Here is a 20885-nt window from a genome sequence, read left to right as displayed (position 1 = left end):
ATTCAACTTGACCTTATGCAAAAACCACCACCCCACTATCTCTCTCACTGTCTTCAATAGCAGGTGGGTGCACTGCAGCAAAGAAACTACCACTGATTGAAGAGGAGCTTACTCTCCCAGCTGATACAGAATTGCAGCTTATATCCGTCTTGATGCTTTTACACACACATCACTATTTTCTGAACTTCTGATATTTTCTTCCCTCAGCTCAGAATAAGGTAGGTGGACCCACTCTCCCCTCCTACTATATCTTTATTATAGGTTTGTGAGAGCAAAATGAACAGGGACTGGTGCCATAGCCTGCATACCATACTTATGTCATATACAACTGCCTGCTGTCTTTGAATTATATATACTTTCATAGGGATAGGAAATGATACACATAATCAAGTACTGTAACCTAAGGTCAGTATTAACGTGTAAGTTAAATTCATTAAAACCAAGGACAAGATAAATACTTGAAAGAGATTTTGATATGTGCCACAAAATAGAGCGACTTCGCTACAGAAAATTATGCTGCATTACACCAGCGACAATGATGCTTGGGATTTTTAAGTAATTCTTTCCATTTTTCAGTGCTATTTTTTCTTACTACAGTCTTTTTCAAGATCTGAACAGGGTGGTTCATGGCACATGCTATTGGGGGTCACTGATTCATAGGGTCGCCGTCAGTTGTAATCGACTTGAAGGCAACATAACATCAGTTCTTTTACCACAGAAAAGAATGAAACTATACTAAGCAATTCCTTAAGCAAGCTTAGTGAGTGATTTCTTGGTTACAAGCCTATAGCAGGTTGAAGAAATTAGAATTAAGAGTTCTCAGAATGGTGGTGGGATAATTTTAAGCAATCTTCTAGTTGCTGGTGATTACCAAAACCACTGGCATTTACGGAAAATCAGCCCATACTTTGCTTGGTTGGCTTTTCTTAATATATATTGTTTAACTCCCTTTCACAGCCATGATAAGCACACAAAGGACACATGGGTACTAGTGGCTACACAGAAGCTTCCTTGTTTGTTACAGCTACTTTAGAAAAGTGGCTACAGTAGGTAAATTCCATGCCTTCCTATGAATTAGACTAGTGCAAGATAATACACACAGGGATTGCATTGCAGTATTCCTCTGACAAAAATGTGTGCCAGGTTTGCCTGCTATATTAACTCTTTCAAATGGTTTCTATACACATTCATTTCAGATAATCATTGTATTGGTACTGGTCTATGGAGCCCTAACATTGCTTGATTCTCAGTTCTGTCTCCCCTCCCTCATGTGATAAAGCAGATTCAGGCAGCTGTAGTCTTATTACCTGTCCATAAAGAAAAAGACATTTTTAAGTCACAGTGAAGACAATGATCCAACACATCTACATTTTTTTTACTGAAAAGGTCTGAGTGATATTACAAAGGTCAAACAGTATTTACAGTATTACTTGCTGAAATATCCAGCACTTCAGAGATCCAACCAAGTGGATGTTCATATTAAGAGCTTTGAGGATGCTACTTAAAACTGCATTAGGTGTGCAGGGCATTTTAGTTCTATTGCAAAGTCAAAGCAAAAAAAAAACACAGCGGCAGTAGAAACTGCCTTCCAATTCTGTTCCAAATTTACAGGCAATAGGCAATAGCTTTTGCTAAATGCCATTATATTCTTCTGAGACTGGAGAAGCACAGTGGAATGCTGACCTAATTTAACAGCAGTTATTACACTTAAAATTGCTGCATAAAAGCAGAAATTAGGTAAAGAGGAAAGTAGCTAGAAAAGGACAGCTCAAAAGCAAACTAGCTAGTTACTTGGAGTTTGACCATAGAAGCTAAAAACAAGAAGTTGCATAGAATCAGACAGAGTATAATGCTTGTAATGAAATGCACTAGAGGAAATAATCACCCTTTGTTTTAAGCATTTGTAAAGAGTACATTATTTCTGCAGAACTAAATTGCTTTAAGCAGCTGCTCCCAGGATGCTTTAGGATGGAGTATAAAACAGGAGTGTCACAACACATACTACAATCCTAGAAGTCTCTTAGCCTCTTCACTCTGAGCCATAAGAGCTTCACTGGCATACTTCTGAAGAAGTTCCATCTTCTTTCGTCGGACAAGAGCTTCCTCGATCTGTAAATTAAGAACATTCAGCTTAAAATAAAGTATTGAAACTTTACAAATTGCAAATGATTTTGTAAAAATAGCTTATACACCAGCACCAAAGAAGGAACTACCTAATGGAAAGCTTTGGAGAGAGATGTCAAAGACTATTGCTGTGGCTGTAGAGTCTAGTCTTCCTTGATTTAAGTTTCCAGTTATTTTAAGATGCTGTATTACAAATTTTCAAGAACTGTTACACAAACTTACCTTGCAGAGATGCTGAGGAATACTCTTTAAATCAAGTTGTGGACCAACACGCACCTTATGCAGTGGTGTTTGTCACTGTGGATGTGAGAGGCAGGGAGATGCAACCAAACCTAGTTTCCTTCCATAAGATTCTGTAGCCAATACAATGTATGGAAGAACTCTAAAGACGGAATACTAAGCAATAGGTTTTGTCCCTGTCTTTGAGGTTTAAAATTCCTGTAAAAGTGTCCCACTTTTCAATTTGTTCTCTGCATAGCTAAGAAACAACAAACAGTTGGTACTGCTACTATTCTGATCTAGGATTAGGGCAAAATCTTGCTTTTATACTATCTGTCCCCCTTTCATAGTAAGTTCACATTACTGTGCCAGAAAATAGACAACAACCATACAATTAATGTCAAAATACTTTCTTCACTCCCAATTTGTTCAGTTCAAACTCAGTATCAGTGTGGCCTAGATGTATGCATTATACCTTGTTCATAAAATATACCTAATTCTGTAAAGAAATTGATTTGTAGCCACACTGGTTTTGAACAAACCATCCTATCATTCAGCTCCAATTGTAGACTCCAACTTGTAGAGGTGGAGTAAGAAATCTGTCTGTCTTTATTAACAAATATATGAAACTGCCTTATACAAAATTCAAAGACCATTGTCCCATCTAGCTCAGTACTGTCTACACTGACTGGCAGCAGCTCTTTTCAGAGTTTCAGGCAGGGATTTCCCAGTCCTACCTGGAGATGCCAGGGATTGAACCTGACACCTTCAGATTCTCTACCTTTCAGCTGTGGCCCTTCTCCATTATATAATTATAATGAACTAGCATGCACATTGTTTATTTTAAACTATGTTTTAACACTATGGGTTGATGCAAAAGAGCATCAGGCACTGCTCAAAAGTTCCTATTTTGCTCCTGCCTTTGCAGTGCTTGGAGGAAACAAAAAAGCTGGTTTAACATGTGCAAACCAGCACTAGTGGTTTATTTCTCTACAAATAAACCACAAGCAGTAAGCCAAGGACAAACCCTGGCTTTGGTTTGAGGTTTATTTGAAGAAAAGCAAGCCACAAGCACTGGTTCACACATAATGTTAAGCCAGCACTGTAGTTTTTTTCCTCCAAGCATGGCACAGGCAAAAATGGGGCAGAAGAAAAGTGAGGACTTTAGAGCAGTGTGCACTAGTTTTAAACCACAGATTTTAAAGTATGGTTTAATACTGCATGTGAATCAATATTGACCCTCCTTTTCTATGCACTTGGTGAAAAATGCAATTATGGAACATAGGAGATGTACCTGATATTTCTAAATTGATTCATAAAGGAATCAATTAGTTAAAAATGAATGACAACAGCAAAATGCCATTATTAACTTTGCATGAATTGTAAGTTCATCAAATGCTGAGAACATAGAAGTTCCATTTCAGTGTCTTTGGCATTACGTCTGAATGACCCCAAAACATGGTTTGACGTGAATAAAATTAGGCCCAAGGAGTTTTGGGCTTCCACACACTTTCCTTTCCCTTGCACACTATGCTTAGAACCTTCTAATTTTGGGTTGCAACATACCATGTGTTGCTGTTTCATCCCAACAGGCATGCTATGGCTTGCTGTAATCCAGAATCAGAAGTTTATTTTTTATTTATTTATTTTATTAAATTTCTATACCGCCCCATAGCCGAAGCTCTCTGGGCGGTGTACAAACTAAACTTCCATTTACAATTAAAACACATATTTAAACAATGTTAAAACTACATCCAAATTTCAAAATTGTAAACATTTTAAGACACACAAAAACACATATTAAAATACTAAATACTAAAATGCTAAAATGCCTGGGAGAAGAGGAAAGTTTTAACCTGGCGCTGAAAGGATAGTAATGTTGGCGCCAGGCGTGCCTCGTCAGGAAGATCATTCCACAATTCCGGGGCCACCACTGAGAAGGCCCTCTTTCTTATTATTATTTTATTATTATTATTTATTAAATTTATATACCGCCCGACTAGCACTAGCTCTCTGGGCGGTGAACATGTTGTCATCCTCTGAGCCTCCCTCTGAGGAGGCACCCGGAGGAGGGCCTTCGATGTTGAGCGCAGTGTACGGGTAGGTTCATATCGGGAGAGGCGTTCCATCAGGTAGTGTGGTCCCAAGCCGTGTAAGGCTTTATAGGTTAAAACCAGCACTTTGAATCGAGCCCGGAAAAATATAGGCAGCCAATGCAAGCGGGCCAGAATCAGTGTTATGTGTTCAGACCGCCTTGTCCGTGTCAATAGTCTGGCCGCTGCATTTTGCACGAGCTGCAATTTCCGAACCGTCTTCAAAGGCAGCCCCACGTAGAGCACACTGCAGTAATCTAATTTGGAGGTTACCAGAGCATGGACAACTGCAGCGAGATTTTCCCTGTCCAGATAGGGGCGCAGCTGGGCCACCAACCGAAGTTGGTAGAAAGCATTCCAGGCCACCGAGGCTACCTGAGCCTCAAGTGACAGGGATGAATCAAGAACAACTCCCAGGCTCTAAATTACTGTGTGCACGGAGGAAGCATGCAATCCCAAGGCTCATTCTTGTAATACATAACCATGGTTTGGCGTGGTTATGTCTGAACAACCCCTTTACAGTTATCAAAGTGTGAAATGGTTTTCTGCTGAGATGCAAGCAGTTTCTGAACCTTAGTCTGTTCTATTTTCAGCTAAACTGTGTATGTTTGCTTCAGTTCTTTCCTTTACATTTACAACATGAACTGAAGAAGTCAGGAATGAAAGAAAACACGGTAGCCTTAGCATTTATTTCTTATGCCTGAATTCTTTGAGAATGCTTCTTATATCTTACCTGCCATGAAAATGCTTCCTATACCTTGCCTGCCATGAATTAAGTTCCAATATAAGCCCTTTCCCCCCCACTATTTACCATTTTTTCTCTACACACAAGTACACACACACACACCTGCTAACTGAGGCCTCAGACTATGAAAGTTTATGCCACAATAAATCTGCTAGCTTTGACAAGTTGACACAAGACACTTGTTTTTGCTGCGACAGATCAACATGGCTGCTACTCTGGAAGTTCAAACTATCTGTACAGCTTCCTTTTTCAATTTGTTTCTTACCTCCTGTTGTGATGGCACTGGGACATGTGCAATAAACTTCTGCTGACTATCCTCGCCTTCCTTTTCCTTTCCACTTTCTTCATCAGACTGCAACATATTTAGAACATATCGATTCAGTTTGTACAATAACCCACATTATGCCAGTGAAGGCAGGCAAAAGCAACACCACATGACTGCTTCTGTTCCAGTTGGACTATCCCGACTCCTGCCACAGAGCCACCTAGGAAAGACCATCGGATTCTAGTCCTGCTAGAACAAAGCTGGTTGGTTTTGTTTTGTTTTCATTTTACATGTGCAGTTCTTGGTGTACATGTTGTATGATTATAACTGAGGACAGTTATTTGAGTCAGATGTATATCTACTAAATAAATAAATAAATAAATGTTTAAAACAAACTTGCTCACATTCTTTTCCATTTAGCTCCTCCGGACCTGGTACATACAAATGCAAGCCCTTGGACTTATTATTGACATTTGAGCAACTGCAAGTTTCAACGTGAACTGGCATGTACAACGGGAAGCAGGAAAGGCTAAAAATTTGCATTAGCTGCACGTTCTGTTTTATCTGGTCTAAGTGTAACTTGACAAAACTACAGAAGGAACAGCAGGCTATAACTTTGCAAAAGGCAATGTTCACATTATAAATTCAAACATCCATAAACAGAAAGGATGCTAAAAATGCACAGATTTCTAAGAAGTGTTAGAATTTTATTTATTTATTTATTTCATTTTTAAACCACCCATAGCGAATAGCTCTCTGGGCGGTGAACAAAACAAGATTAAAATACAATATTACAATAAAATTACAATAAAATCAGCAACAAGTTAAACGAAAAAAAAATTAAATGAAACACATTGAACATTAAAATGCCTGGGAGTATAGCCAGGTCTTAACCTGGCGCCTAAAAGAAAGTACCGAAGGCGCCAGGCGTATCTCCACAGGTAGGCTGTTCCACAGTTCGGGGGCCACTACAGAAAAGGCCCTAGATCTAATAACAATCCTCCGGGCATCCTGATGAGTTGGTACCCGGAGGAGGGCCTTGGATATTGAACGAAGTGAACGGGTAGGTTCATAGCGGGAGAGGCGTTCCACAAGGTATTGTGGTCCCACACCGTGTAAGGCTTTATAGGTCAAAACCAGCACCTTGAATCTGGCTCGGAAACAAATAGGCAGCCAGTGCAGGCGGGCCAGGACAGGTGTTATATGCGCAGACCAGCGGGTCCATGTTAACAACCTGGCTGCCGCATTTTGCACTAGCTGAAGTTTCCGAACGGTCTTCAAGGGCAGCCCTAGGTAGAGCGCATTACAGTAGTCCAGTCTAGAGGTTATGGATCAGAGTCATGTGCCAGAAGCACAGCAGAATTAGCAACACAACATAACTCTGCAATTTACTTGGCAACAGCGTATCGAACATACAGTAGGTCACAGAAGGGTATAACTGAACTGGGATACAATTTTCTTGTATACAAAAATGTAGCCAAATATTTCACTTAGTATTCATAACTTGGTTTAACCAATGCCTGATGGCAGGGATCACAATTTTTTCTGGGCCCATGGGCATATTTTCAAACTGGAGAATCTGTCATAGACCCCATATACCTCAACCAAGCACAAACCTCAGCCTATTGGCTACAATTGAATGCTTCTTTCATGACTAATTTCAGAGGAGGGATGAGTGGATGACCTTGTCTAACAGAAGTACATATTCTTAGTCTAGATCAGCCTTTCCCAACCGGTGTGCCTCCAGATGTTGTTGGACCACAACTCCCATCAGCCTCAGCCAGCATTGCCAATGGCTGAGGTTGATGGGAGTTGTGGTCCAACAACATCTGGAGGCACACCAGTTGGGAAAGGCTGGTCTAGATGCTGTTGGAAAATGATTACCTGAGCCTGACGATTTCACAGAACTGAAAGCTGGGTGTGTATCATGTAAAAGATTCCATCAAGTAAAAGTTTCACCAAAATATTTCTTTTTTAAAACTTCAACATCATTAGGACAAGCAGATTCAACAGAAAAGGAATTAAGTCTAATCTCTCCTATGTGATGTTATATTTATATACCGCCATTTCTCCTGAAGGAGCCCAGGGCAGTGTACAACACCATTAAAATACTAAAATCTCAAAATATCTAAAATCAGAAATCTAATTTAACATGCAACAATTCTGATACTGATAGATCCCAGGGCCATTCATGTTGCAAAGGCCCATGTCTTCAGCTTTTGTTCCAAAAATCTTAGGGGACAAACACACTTCCCCAGGGAAGACAGTTTGATGAATGAGGTGCCACTACTCAGAAGGCCCCTTCCTCAGATCATTAGCTAGCAGAGCTACAAGCAGGGTGTCCTCCATTATTTATTTATTACTTAAAGTATCAGTAAGCTGTACTTTTCGTAGAAGTACATCAAGGTATGCAACACACAAAGACACAATAAAATGTAAAAACCAATAAAAGCACAATTAAAAACAGTAATAAAAGCATCAATACATACCGCATTGGTTAGAGAAAAATTCATGTTATAAAGGCCTGTCTAAAAAGTTCAGTTTTCAAGAGACGCCTGAAAGAGAAGAGGGATGGTTCTTGCCAAACCTCTTGGTAGGGACTTGCACAGGGCAGGGCCTGCCACACTATAGGCTTGGTCTCTGGTGGAGACCATCCAAACCTCATGGGCATGGAGAGCCACCAAAAGTGCCCCATCAGAAGATCTTCATGATCAAGATGGAACATAAGGAGTTTCTTTCTCCATTGATGAATGGTAGATTAGTACAAAGGGAGGTGGTGCTTGAAGTATTTGGGCCCCAAGCTATTTAGGGCTCCGTACACCAGTACCAAAACAATACACTGAAGCCATCTTGCTACCCCACATCAGTTGCAGATTCTGAACAAGGGTAGTTCCACATAAGAGTGCATAGGAATGATCCAATCATGAGGTTAGTAGGGTGTGGATTACTGAAGCCAGGCTGTCCTGGACTAGGACACCCCTTGTCAGAGACCACTTGAGCTTCAAGTGACAGCTTAGAATGAAGCAGCACCCACAAGCTACGCTCCTATTCCAGGCAAGAGTGCAATCCTATCCAGAACCCACCAACTAACCAATTCCTGGACTCGGGAACCACCTACCCGCATGTGACAAGATGGAATCGTGGGAACCCACAGTACAAGTGCCATGAGGCTGAGCAGAAGTTCCACAATGCTACTGTCTGGATTGGAAGGAGCAGAATCACTGTTATCACAGTGCTTCTCAATTCAAATCTACCAACCACTCCAGGATACCATGGTCAAGCATGAGTATCAGAGAGAGATCTAACAGTGTAGCACTCCTCCCCACCCCCAAGAAAAGGTCAATCCATCAAGGCAACCAAGGCCATTTTGGTGTCAAAACCAGACTAAAATGGATCCAGATAATTTGCTTCATTCAGACATGTCAGCTGGTGGCAGGCCATCACTCTCTCAGTCACCTTGTCAAGGAAAGGAATGTTCTTGACAGGGTAGTTATCTGTCTCAGGCTACTCCTGTTTAGTTGAAGGACCAAATCAGACATAACAGCAGACCTGTGTACATTCACAAAAAGAAATATGGACCACTTAAAGCACAGCGAGGGTGGGACAGAGAAGAGAAGGATCCTTCCCCAAATACTTTTTCCCTACTAAAATTGCTTTACAAAGCAGTGAGAGGTTGAGAGACTGGAAGGAAGTTGCCTGGGAGGGGGAAAAACTGGTGAACTAATTTCAGGGGTAAAAGAATGGACAAGGGGAGGATTCAGCTTTCCCTCCTGCTCTACTTTCAAAAGCACCCATTTTATATGAATTCAGACAACCCAAGTTAGGCTGGGCTGCTTCAAAAATCAAGTTTTCCCTGAAGCAGAAACAGGAAAATTAGGGGCTTTTTTATCACCTCCATTTCCTAACCTGGTCAAATGCAAACTGACAAGCTTTCAAGAACCATTACAAAGTCAATCAAAGGTATAGGCTTAATGTTCTCAAAAGGTTTCATGTGAGGCTGTGTATACCCAGGTAAGTCATCCACCAACAGGAAGCATAGCCAAAATTAGTCTTGATCTATGTTTCATTCCTAATTTAAGAACACTCCCCAGCTTCTGACAGTCACATTTTATTCATGTAGTATAGAAGAATTAAACTGTATCCACCATGTACATAAAGACATTGAAATGTGGGGCCTATCCAAATTTGCTAACAATTTATGCCACTCTGCCTTTCACTGTTAATGAATTATTTAATATTCATGACATGCTATTATTAGCAGAAGTAAAAGCAGTGCAATACCTCATCATCATCATCAACTGCATAGATGTTTATTTCTTCTTCCTCCTCTTCTTTATCACCTCTTGCAAGTTGTGCTTCTCTCTCTGCTTTCCATTTTTCCACTGCTGCTGTGATAACTGGGAAAGTAAAAAAGTAGTAATTAAAAGCTTTAGATTCAGATTTAGGAAGTCTGGGCAAATACAAAAAGAACCAGATCTTTCATTCTAGAAATGACACAGTCAACATTTGGTAAATCCACAAACAGATGCATCAGTTTTTACTTGCACAATTAGAACTCCCCTTCCTTGAGACGGGTACTGTAGATTTGGAGAAGGCATTTAGAAGGGTACAATTAGGTGGATCTTACTGCAGTCCTACAATGAGTTCAGTACAACATACACAGGGTTTCTCCATTTTATAGTTACAACTCCCCAAGGGGTAGGTTAGGCTAGTGGGTTAAATCCAACGATGTCACTGAGCTGACAGGGTTGTGTCAGCAGAACAGGAAGGGACGCAATTTTGGCTATTCTTCCTCCCCACATTTTGGTCCAAGTCTGCAGCACACATTACGTATCTTCAATCAGACAGAAACTGACTATTTCCTCCCCTAAACCTTGTTTACCTTGTACCAGTGCCACAATAAGTTCTGAGAAAGCCTGAAACTATCCTATTAAAATGGTTTGCCTTTTATGTATACATAAATAATTATTTCAGGTTTATGAGGTGTGCCTTCTATGTACAAAAGCAAGCTTATAATGTTTATATGTACTCAGTTGTCAAAAGCTCCTCCAGATTGTGAAGCTGTTTGTAAGCCAGGTTAAGACTACCTCCCATAACCTGCTCAACAGAATCATAATTTTTAAGATTGCAGGACTTTAGGAATATGTTGGGATATATTTTAATTGAGAGCTGTAGGTACCAACAAGGGACGTTCTGTCACTTTCTCTGTAAATCTGTCCTCAAGCAGGTCACTCGTGGATACCAATACAACCCTACCAATCTGTTCAACCTCACTGGGTGGGTGCTATAGGTTTAGCAATACCTGCTGTGGCTCCTTCAGGGGTTTCGTTATCCTCCAGGGACTGCTACAAATGTGATTAGTTTGCAGCCTGTTGCATTTGAAGATGAACTCATCTAACAAGTGTTCTTTACACCAAATATCACACTTCAAGAGAATGTACATGAAAATACTATATAGTTGCTGAGTATTATTAACTACTCTTCAGCTCCTGGAGCACTGTTTCCTATCTTACTGATTCCATTGACTTCTTGACCTCAAGCATACCACAGTGTCTAAGATTTATGCTCATTGCTTTACTTACTCTTATGCATCTTTCTCCATGTATCTACAATGTCCCTTCTATCCCCTTTTCAGTAGCCATGATAAGATAAGGACATTAACGTAGACTAGAACAATCCTAACAAATTGCTCTAGTATAACTTTGGCATAACTTCCAAAGTTGAGTGAGAGTGAAGAAACATAGTATGCTGGTACAGCTCTGAATCCACTTCTGGTAGCAGAATATTTGTTCAAAATGGGAAATAATTTGCTGCAGGAAGTTTGAACCACCCTGCTTCCTGCATTCATAGCACCAGCTAGGTTAGTGAATTAGGCAACAAGCAAGCCTGAGTCCACTGCAAGAACAGTAAGACAGAGTAAACAGCTGAGTAAAGATAAGTACTCAGTTTGAAAACAAGCTGCCAAAAACCAACCACACATACTTGAAGATTCTTTTCCAGCTTGCCAGACTTGGCTATTACTCCATTACCAGAACTGGGTGATGCCAGAACTTGCACCTAGGTTGTCAGTGTTACCTAAAAGAGACCTGTTCAAACATGTCCCAATTCACTCTTCTCTCCTTCAGCAGCAGCAAAATGTTCATTATACAGCCACAAGAGTGGCTGTATACTATAGGCAGCATAGACTTTTTGCATTCTGCAATGTTAAATTGAAAATAACCCCCATGTCATTCTGCTGCTTTCCATAAGCTCAAAACAAAATCTTACAAAACTTATAGTCCTGAACTCAGAAAACGCTTGCTTAACCACCCTCTAAATTTTCATGGCAATACACAAAACAGTCAGAGAGAATCAAGAACTGGAAAAAGAGAATAAAACACCAGACCCCTGTTTGACTTCTGTCAGTGTTCTCATAATTTCTTGAAACTAATTAAAAATCAACCATGTTCACAGAGCACCTGTAATCCTATTACTGATCTTGCCCCATACTCTGACCTTCACTTTCTGCAGTTTAAAAGTTTAAAAAATGCCTGGCTGATTTTTAATTAATTTAAGAAATTTCACACTGGAATCAACGATAAGCCCAGACACGCTCAGTAAGAACCAACTGTCAGTGTTCTACAAGCCAGACTCACAGCTGTTTGGCTTGGCTAATCACCCACACCAGACCGTGATTCCACTTTAAACAGTCATGGCTTCCCCTAAAGAATCCTTTGAAGTGTAGTTTGTGAAGGGTGCTGAGAGGAGACTCCTATTTCCCTGCCAGAGCGGTTTAAACAGTCAGCCGCTCTTCTGGGGATTGTAGCTCTGTGACGGGAATAGGGCATCTCCTAGCGACTCTCAGCAACCCTTCCCAAACTACACTTCCCAGAATTCTTTGGGAGAAGCCATGACTGTCTAAAGTGAAATGAAGGTCTGGTGTGGACATGGCCAGGGACAGCTTTGGTTTAAATTTGGGAGGGAGACTACATGTGCCTGCTGTAGAATAAAAAGGTGGGGGAAACCCTGAAAAACAATGATACTGTTTACAATGTTTTCGTTTTGGAAAGGAAAGGGCCTTCCCCTCTGCCCAGTGCCCACCCACCCAATCTCCTCCCCCGGGTCAGTTTCACCTATCCTAAGCTTGATTGCACAGTAGATCCCACTCAAAATGCATGCAAATGACCAAACCTGCCCTCCCCTCCTCCTCCTATCTCCCTCCTTCTTGCCCCTTCCCTCCCCTCCCCCTTCTTTTGCCCCTTCCTCCCCATCCCCTTCCAATCCCCTCCTTCCCCCTTTTCCTCCTTCTCTTCCCCTCTCCCCTCCCCCTCCCCCCCATGGTCAGTTTTACCTATCTTAAGCATGATTCCATGGGAGTAAATCCCACTGAACTCAATAAGCATGCAAATGATCAAACCTGCCCTTCTCCCCTCCCCCTCCTGCATGCTCCTATCCCCCTCCTCCCCTCTGCCCTTCCTCTTCCTTCCCTCCCCATCCCCTGTGGTCAGTTTCACCTATCCTAAGTAAGATTGCAGGGGAGTAAATCCCACTGAACTCAATAAGCATGCAAATGTTCAATCCATCCTCAGCAAACTTGCACAGGATCCCATTTCTTACCTCCTGGATTAAAAAGCAGGGAAATTCACTAATAAGCAAAAAAACCCGTGTAAATTAAGAACATACCTATAGCCCACAGATATTTCTATCAAACTTTAAAAAGTAGGGAAATTGGGCAGCTCTAGTGAATGCACCAGGGGAGCAGGAGACCTGACCTCCTCTGAGATATGCCCTACAAATATGTCAAAATGCAAACACAATTTGGTCTTTCGCAGTCCAATCCTCTTCCTGTATAGCTTGGAAGAATTTGGTAACATGCTTCTGAGCATGTGCCTCTGAACACCTGCAATCAGCTCAAATAACAGAAACAAGACATGTGCTGTGCTGATCTTGTTTTAGCAGGGAGGAAGCAGCAATATTAAGACAGTTGATACAGTTCAGATAGTCACTTTAAATATGTTTGATTTACTTTGCAATTTTAGTGAAGTTTCCTATAGTAAATTATTTTCTTTTGCTTCTGTTTCTGTGAATATGTGAAGTACAGCAACACTTTGCAACACTAAAAAAACTCCAAAAACAATTATGGAATAATGGCACTGACTATTTTGCAGAATAGTTTCCAATGGACATGAGGAATATATCAGTTTGCACAAGATAAAACAGTGGGAGGTGAAATATATTCTAGTAAAATTCTAGGTGTACTCTATGTTTTTAATTGACCATGCCCACCTTTCCTTAAGTGGTGTAGTTTAAGCATAGCTGGCTGAACACATGCATCTTGGGCAGGCCAAGTTTGTTTTTTCCAACAGCTAGATTCATTGATTAATTAGCAACATATTGGAATCAGTCTGATTTTACATCAAGCTGCAGTTTCAGATTCAACTGTTAATGCATCCAAAATAGAAATATTTATTTATTTTATTTATTTAGTTGCATTTCTAAACCGCCCTATAGCTAGCAGCTCCCAGGGCGGTGTACAACATGATAAAACCACAATATTTAAAATACAGCAAGTGTGTATTGCGCAGACAATATAAAACATTATATAAACAAAGTAAAAGAAAACTAGAAATAAAATAAAATAAATAAGATTAAAAAGCATAAAATACATTAAAATGCCTGGGTGAAGAGGTGGGTTTTTACCTGGCGCCGGAAAGATGACAGGGAAGGCGCCAGGCGTATCTCATCTGGGAGGGCATTCCATAATTTGGGGGCCACCACCGAAAAGGCCCTAGATCTTGTTACTGTTCTCCGGGCCTCTGTATGGGTTGGGACCCGGAGAAGGGCCTTAGACGTCGAGCGGAGTGAACGCGTAGGAACATAGCGAGAGAGGCGTTCCATCAGATATTGCGGTCCAGTGCCGTTAAGGGCTTTATAGGTAAGGACCAACACTTTGAATCTGGTCCGGAAACATATTGGAAGCCAGTGCAGTTGGGCCAGAATAGGTGTTATGTGGTCGAATTTCTTCATCCCAGTAAGAACTCTGGCCGCAGCATTCTGCACTAGCTGAAGTTTCCGAATCGTTTTCAAAGGTAACCCTACGTAGAGAGCATTACAGTAATCCAATCTAGAGGTTACCAGAGCGTGAATAACTGAGGCTAGGTTCTCCCTGTCCAGATAGGGTCGTAGTTGGGCTACCAGCCGAAGCTGGTAGAACGCATTTCGTGCCACCGAGGCTACCTGAGCCTCAAGTGACAGAAGCAGATCTAATAAGATCCCCAAACTACGGACCTGTTCCTTTAGGGGGAGTGTAACCACATCTAGGGCAGGTCTGACATCAACCATCTGAGCAGAGGGCCCCCCAACCAACAGCATCTCAGTCTTGTCAGGATTGAGTTTCAGTTTGTTTGCTCTCATCCAGTCCATTATCGCGGCCAGGCAGCGGTTCAGTACAGCAACAGCCTCACCTGAAGAAGATGAAAAGGAGAAATAGAGCTGCGTATCGTCAGCATATTGCTGGAAACGCACTCCATAACTCCTGATGACCTCACCCAGCGGCTTCATATAGATATTAAAAAGCATGGGGGACAGAACTGAGCCCTGCGGGACCCCATACTGGGGCACCCAGGGACTCGAGTAGTGATCCCCAAGCATCACCTTCTGGAGACGATTCCCAAGATAGGAGCACAGCCACCGCCAAGCAGTGCCTCCAACTCCTAAATCCGCGAGTCGCCCCAGAAGGATACCATGGTCGATGGTATCAAAAGCCGCCGAGAGATCAAGGAGAACCAAGAGTTACACTCCCTCTGTCTTTCTCCCGACAGAGGTCATCATACAGGGCGACCAAGACTGTTTCTGTACCAAACCCCAGCCGAAAGCCGGATTGAAATGGATCCAGATAATCAGTTTCATCCAAGAGAGCCTGGAGTTGGCGAGCGACCACGCGCTCTAGAACCTTGCCCAGAAATGGAACATTTGCTACCGGCCTATAGTTGTTAAAGTTATCAGGGTCCTAGGAGGGCTTTTTTAGGAGCGGTCGCACTACCGCCTGTTTCAGGCAAGGTGGGACCACTCCCTCTCGTAACGAGGCATTAATCACCTCCTTGGCCCATCCGGCCGTTCCATTTCTGCTAGCTTTTATTAGCCACGAGGGGCAAGGGTCCAGAGCGGAAGTGGTCGCCCGTATCTGTCCAAGCACCTTGTCCACATCCTCGAGCTCTACCAACTGAAACTCATCCAATAAAACAGGACAAGACTGTGTTCTGGACACCTCATTAGATTCAACTGTTACAATATTGGAGTCAAGGTCCCGACGGATGTTTATGATCTTGTCTTGAAAGTGCCTCGCAAACTCATTACAGCGGGCCATTGATGGTAATATTGCGTCCGGAGTACTAGAGTGTAAAAGTCTCCGGACAACCTTATAAAGTTCCGCTGGGCGGTTACAAGATGACTGAATGGAGGTAGCGAAGTATTGCTTCTTCGCCATCCTCACCGCCTTCACATAGCGTTTCGTGGAGGCCTTCACAAGTGCATAATTACAGCCGTCAGGAGTTCGTCTCCATTTACCCTCCAACCGTCTCCTTTCTTGCTTCATCACTCTTAGCTCCTCGGTAAACCAAGGAGCCAATTGAGCTCTGCAATGGAGAGGGCGCACCGGGGCGATTGTGTCAACTGCCCGGGTCATTTCCGTATTCCACAGAGTGACCAGGGTTTCGACAGGATCGTCAGTTTTATCCGCCGGAAAATCCCCCAGAGCCCTCTGAAATCCTTCAGGATTCATTAGTCTCCGGGGACGGACCATCTTAATTGGTCCTCCACCCTTGCAGATGGGAGAAGACGATGTGAGTCTAAATCTCAAGAGGCGATGATCTGTCCATGACAAAGGAATAGATGTAAGATTCCTCACTCCCAGATCACCTTCCCCCATTCCAGTGGCAAAAATCAAGTCTAGAGTACGTCCTGACACATGCGTTGGGCCAGTAACAAATTGAGACAGCCCCATGGCTGTCATGGAGGTCATGAAGTCCTGAGCCGCACCAGACAAGGCAGTCTCGGCATGAATGTTGAGATCCCCCAATACCAAAAGTTTGGGAGATCGCAACACCAAGTCCGAGACCACCTCTGTCAGCTCAGTTAGGGAAGCTGTTGGGCAGCAGGGTGGACGGTACACCAACAGTATTCCCAGTCTGTCTCGCTGGCCCAACGTAATGTGCAGACACTCCAGGCCATTAGCCACTTGGATGGGGTGCCTAACAAGAGAGATGGAACTTCTATAGACCACAGCGATTCCCCCTCCCCGACTCTCGGATCTACCCAGATGCTGAACCGAATACCCAGGTGGGCACAACTGGGAGAGATTAATACCTCCCAGATCGCTCACCCAGGTTTCGGCCGCCTCATCCACGATTAAATCATAGATGAGGGAGGTTTTATTATTTACCGATCTGGCATTAAAGAGCAGCAACTGGAGATCCGAGAGTTGGCTGGTAGAACTGCCAGCAATCCTGTGGATGTGAGGAGGACCGGAACACGGCACAGCCAATAGAACATAACCTCACAAAAGGTTTGAAACACAAAAGGCTCTCTTCACCATCATATGACATTGACAAATAAAAAGACTTTGAAATTAATAAAAATAAATTTGATACAGATTTCTAGGATGAATAATGAGAGAAATATAATCGTCTAGGTTGGATTCTCTGTAGAAACAGTAGTAACACAGGAAAGAAGCAAAGTAAGAACACCAACAAACATACAACAATGTAATTCTCTGAAGGCACATGAGGCCAGCACCCTGCTTGTCATGGCCCCGTCAGAGGACTCCTCAGATGAGGACGACTCGGGAGTAACAGCAGCAGACCCAGGAGCAGCAGGAGACACGGAGGAGCCTCCTGAGAATCCAGCTCCTTCTGCCCCTCAGCTGCAGAGCACCCCAGGGACAGCAGAGGCCCTGCAGCCAGACACAGACAGTGAACAGGATACTCCCCCCTCACCTGCAGAACGTAGACAGCAGAAGGTCAGGCAGAAGAGAGGCAGGCCTGTCTCCTTAAGGCCCAAACGCTGAGGGCTCACACCTGCTGTCCATCCTGCTCTTTATAAGGCACACCTTGGCTGCAGCTTGTTGCTGACTGCAACGTCAGGCGTGGCTTTGTGTAGACCTAGTTTCCCTGCAGCATCTCTTTGACTGACCTCCTTGGCAATTGATCCCGGACCTCCACTGACCTCGCTTCTGGACTTCTGACTCGGCAAGTACGCTTCGGATAGGCCTGGCAGATTTACAACCCGACTGCTGGCTAAGGACTTTCCTTCCCTGCCAAAGACCCAGGAATTTCCAGCCCCCCCTGACACTGCTGATGCAGTGTAGAGCTGACACTGCTGAAGCTAAGCAGGGTCGGGTCTGGCCAGTGCCTGGATGGGAGACAGCCTGGAAACCATATGTAAGCCACCTTGGGTTTCTATAATTAAAAGAAAGGCAGCATATAAATGAAATAAATAATAAATAAATAAATTCTCCAGTGTTGCTCAAAGGCACATGTTACCAAATACTTCCAAGCTACGCAGGAACTGAATTGGACTCTGAAAGACAACCCAAATTCTGTTTGCATTTTTACAAATTTGTAGGGCAGTACAATATCTCAGAGAGGTCAGGTCTCCCCTGATGCATTCACTAGAGCTGACCAATTTCCCAAATATCTGTTGGCTATAGGTACGTTCTTAAACCACAAGGGTTTTTTTGCCTATTACAGGAATACCCTGCTATACGGACCTTCACTTTATGGACACTCGCGAGTACGGACATATTTACAGTAGCACCATCCCCCTGTTCACGTATGCTCGCTTCGCAAGAACGGACACTTAACAGCATGACACCACCGCCCAATCCGTTTCCAATTACAAACTTGAGTACAGTACGTACTGTTAAAATAAGGGCTACTGTGTTTATTTTAGTTATAAATGCATTATTTACATCAGTTATGCCCGTATATGATGATTGCAGTGCTGTACATGCATCGATAAGTGAAAAAAGGTAGTGCTTCACTTTAAGTGCATTTTCGGTTTACGTACTTGCTGTGGACCCATTGCATACGTTAATGCAGGGTATTCCTGTAGTAAATATTATCTGAATCATCATTTCTGTCTTTGGCAAAATAAATTGTCCAAATTGTCCAAAGAAGCTATACAAAGACCTTCAAAATCAAACACCATAGTCAGAATGAAGGAAAGGAGCAATATAGGTGTCTTAAAATACATATATAATTTTTTAAAAATGAACTTTTATCTGCCGAGCATCACACCTCCTTTTGACCTCAAGACAGTACCACAAACAAAGTATCTAGAGGAAAAGTGAAGAAGTTACTGGAAAACCCAATGGGTTTATCAATACCAAATTTCCAGTCTCATGCACATAAGTTGGAAGCAAGAGCCATGGGATCAATGGAACTAACTTCTGAGTTAATATTCATACATTCATGCTCTTTGTATCATTCTTTGAAACAGTAACAAACTGAAACAAGATAAGCACAGCTGATAACCAGATCCTAGCAAGGCTTATGACCTTGTCCCATGTAAAAGTCTGCATATGAAAATTTTAAATGAGAATGATACTTAGCTGAAGGGAGCCATACAGTCATGGTACAGGATCAAAGCACAATTGGGAAAGGGCTGAACATACTTCAAAAAGGAGCTGATTAATTTACCTAGGTTTTAAATGATACTATCTGAATCAGGTACTGCTTACATACCAATTTGCCCTCAGTTGATGGACTGATGTGGAATTTCATAAAATAGGTAACAGTAAACTTTACATGCTAATTCATGTAAAGATTTTCAACTTTACAATAACGTCTATAGAGTACAGCAAACCACCAATCAGATTCTCATGATGTACAGCCTTCAAACCTCAAGCTCCAGGTAATGCAATGAAATACTTTTGATAAACAGGCTATTATGTTGTTCAGAATACCATCTAGTACATGATCTAATTAAAATTACTAGTGTATTCATTTTTCAGTTTTCTGAACACAATAAGCAAAACAGGAGGACAGTACCTTAGTTAGAAGTACCAGAATGGTGGCAAGGAGGGAACTCTGTTGTGGGATGGCTCACATACACAGCTTTGACATAATCAACAGCAGCAGCTTAGTTACTTTCTTTTAGCAGCTCATCTAATTTTCTTTCAAAACTGTTTGAATTAATTTCCTCTGTCCCCATGTGATTATCATCAACATAACTAAAGAACTATGTATTGGAGTGAATTGCCAACGAGGCAGATTCAGATGAGTGTACAGATAAATTTCAGCAGTATTTTCTGAATTGCATTATACAGCAAGACTAATGTCACTAGTACTGACATCTGACTGCCCTTTAGAAAAATATTCTGCACTTCTATAGTAGAAAACCTCCAATACTGATTAACTTGTATTTTATTGAACTATCAGAATGAATTCATGAAGTCACAGCCTCTGGCATTGGACTTCAGTATAATTCATTACAATGCTAGTGCAAGCTTATTTTATCCAGTATGTGAAATTCGCTTTTAAGTTATTAGAAAAAGTTTCAGTGAAGATATCTCAATGGAATCTTAATTTTGGGAAGGGGACATACCATGCAGAAGGTCCCAGATTCAATCCCTAACATCTAATATTAAAAAGTGTGTGTGGGTGTGTGGAGAGGGGAGAATCAGGTAACAGGTGATGGAAAAAACCTCTGTCCCAGAGTCAGAGTAGAAAACACTGGACTAAATGGATGAATAGTCTGACCTGGTATGAGGCAGCTTCCTGTGATGTATGAATCTACATGGAGAGCAAAGCAAGCAGTGCACCTGGAGCTTTTAAGAAGGCATGCTATTTATGGCTAATACAATTTATTCTTAAATAAGAAACAGAAGTAAAATCTATCTAAAAAGAACAGAACTGTTTACTTCTTTATATTATTGGTAACTACAAGTGGGAGCTTAGTGTAATGGACACTAATCAGGGCAACAACCTATAACAAGCTACTATATATACCTTTCCTTTCATGTTCCTGTTCCAACGGCTCCAGGACACCATCATCCTCATCTCTGTAGCCATAGTATTCTGCATCAATAGCCTTCATGAGTTCAGCTCGTGTCTTTCTGGGAGGAGGAAGAGCTGAAGGAATAAATGTAAAGTCACTCTCCACCAAAGGAAGATTTATTTATTTATTTATTTATTTTATTAAATTTATATACCGCCCGACTAGCAATAGCTCTCTGGGCGGTGAACATAAAACAGCATAAAAATACAATAAATAACAAAACAATACTAAAATACAAGCAACAATCCAACACAATAAACATTTTTAAAATTAAATCAGTGTAATTTAAAATGCTTCAGAGAATAGGAAGGTTTTGACCTGGCGCCGAAAGGAGAGCAGAGTCGGCGCCAGGCGTACTTCCTCAGGGAGACTGTTCCATAGTTCGGGGGCCACCACTGAGAAG

The 20885-nt window shown here is 42.0% G+C and overlaps 1 protein-coding gene across 1 annotated transcript in view; it reads right to left on the bottom strand.

Moving 5' to 3' along the window:
• Nucleotides 1-1354: 1354 nt before the first annotated feature.
• ISY1 (ISY1 splicing factor homolog) overlaps nt 1355-20885 on the bottom strand; it is a 38567-nt gene continuing 19036 nt past the window's right edge. The window contains exons 8-11 of the mRNA XM_061618122.1: nt 20434-20556; nt 9728-9843; nt 5447-5533; nt 1355-2109 (exon numbers count right to left, since the gene is read on the bottom strand). Of these exons, the coding sequence (XP_061474106.1) occupies nt 2002-2109; nt 5447-5533; nt 9728-9843; nt 20434-20556 (434 nt within the window). The 3' untranslated portion in view covers nt 1355-2001. The remainder of the gene's footprint in view (nt 2110-5446; nt 5534-9727; nt 9844-20433; nt 20557-20885) is intronic.

The sequence above is a fragment of the Rhineura floridana genome, chromosome 3, assembly GCF_030035675.1.
Source record: "Rhineura floridana isolate rRhiFlo1 chromosome 3, rRhiFlo1.hap2, whole genome shotgun sequence".
Lineage (NCBI taxonomy): Eukaryota > Metazoa > Chordata > Lepidosauria > Squamata > Rhineuridae > Rhineura > Rhineura floridana.
The sequence above is the reverse complement of the archived record's forward strand: the minus strand, read 5'-3'. Positions and strand labels throughout refer to the sequence as shown.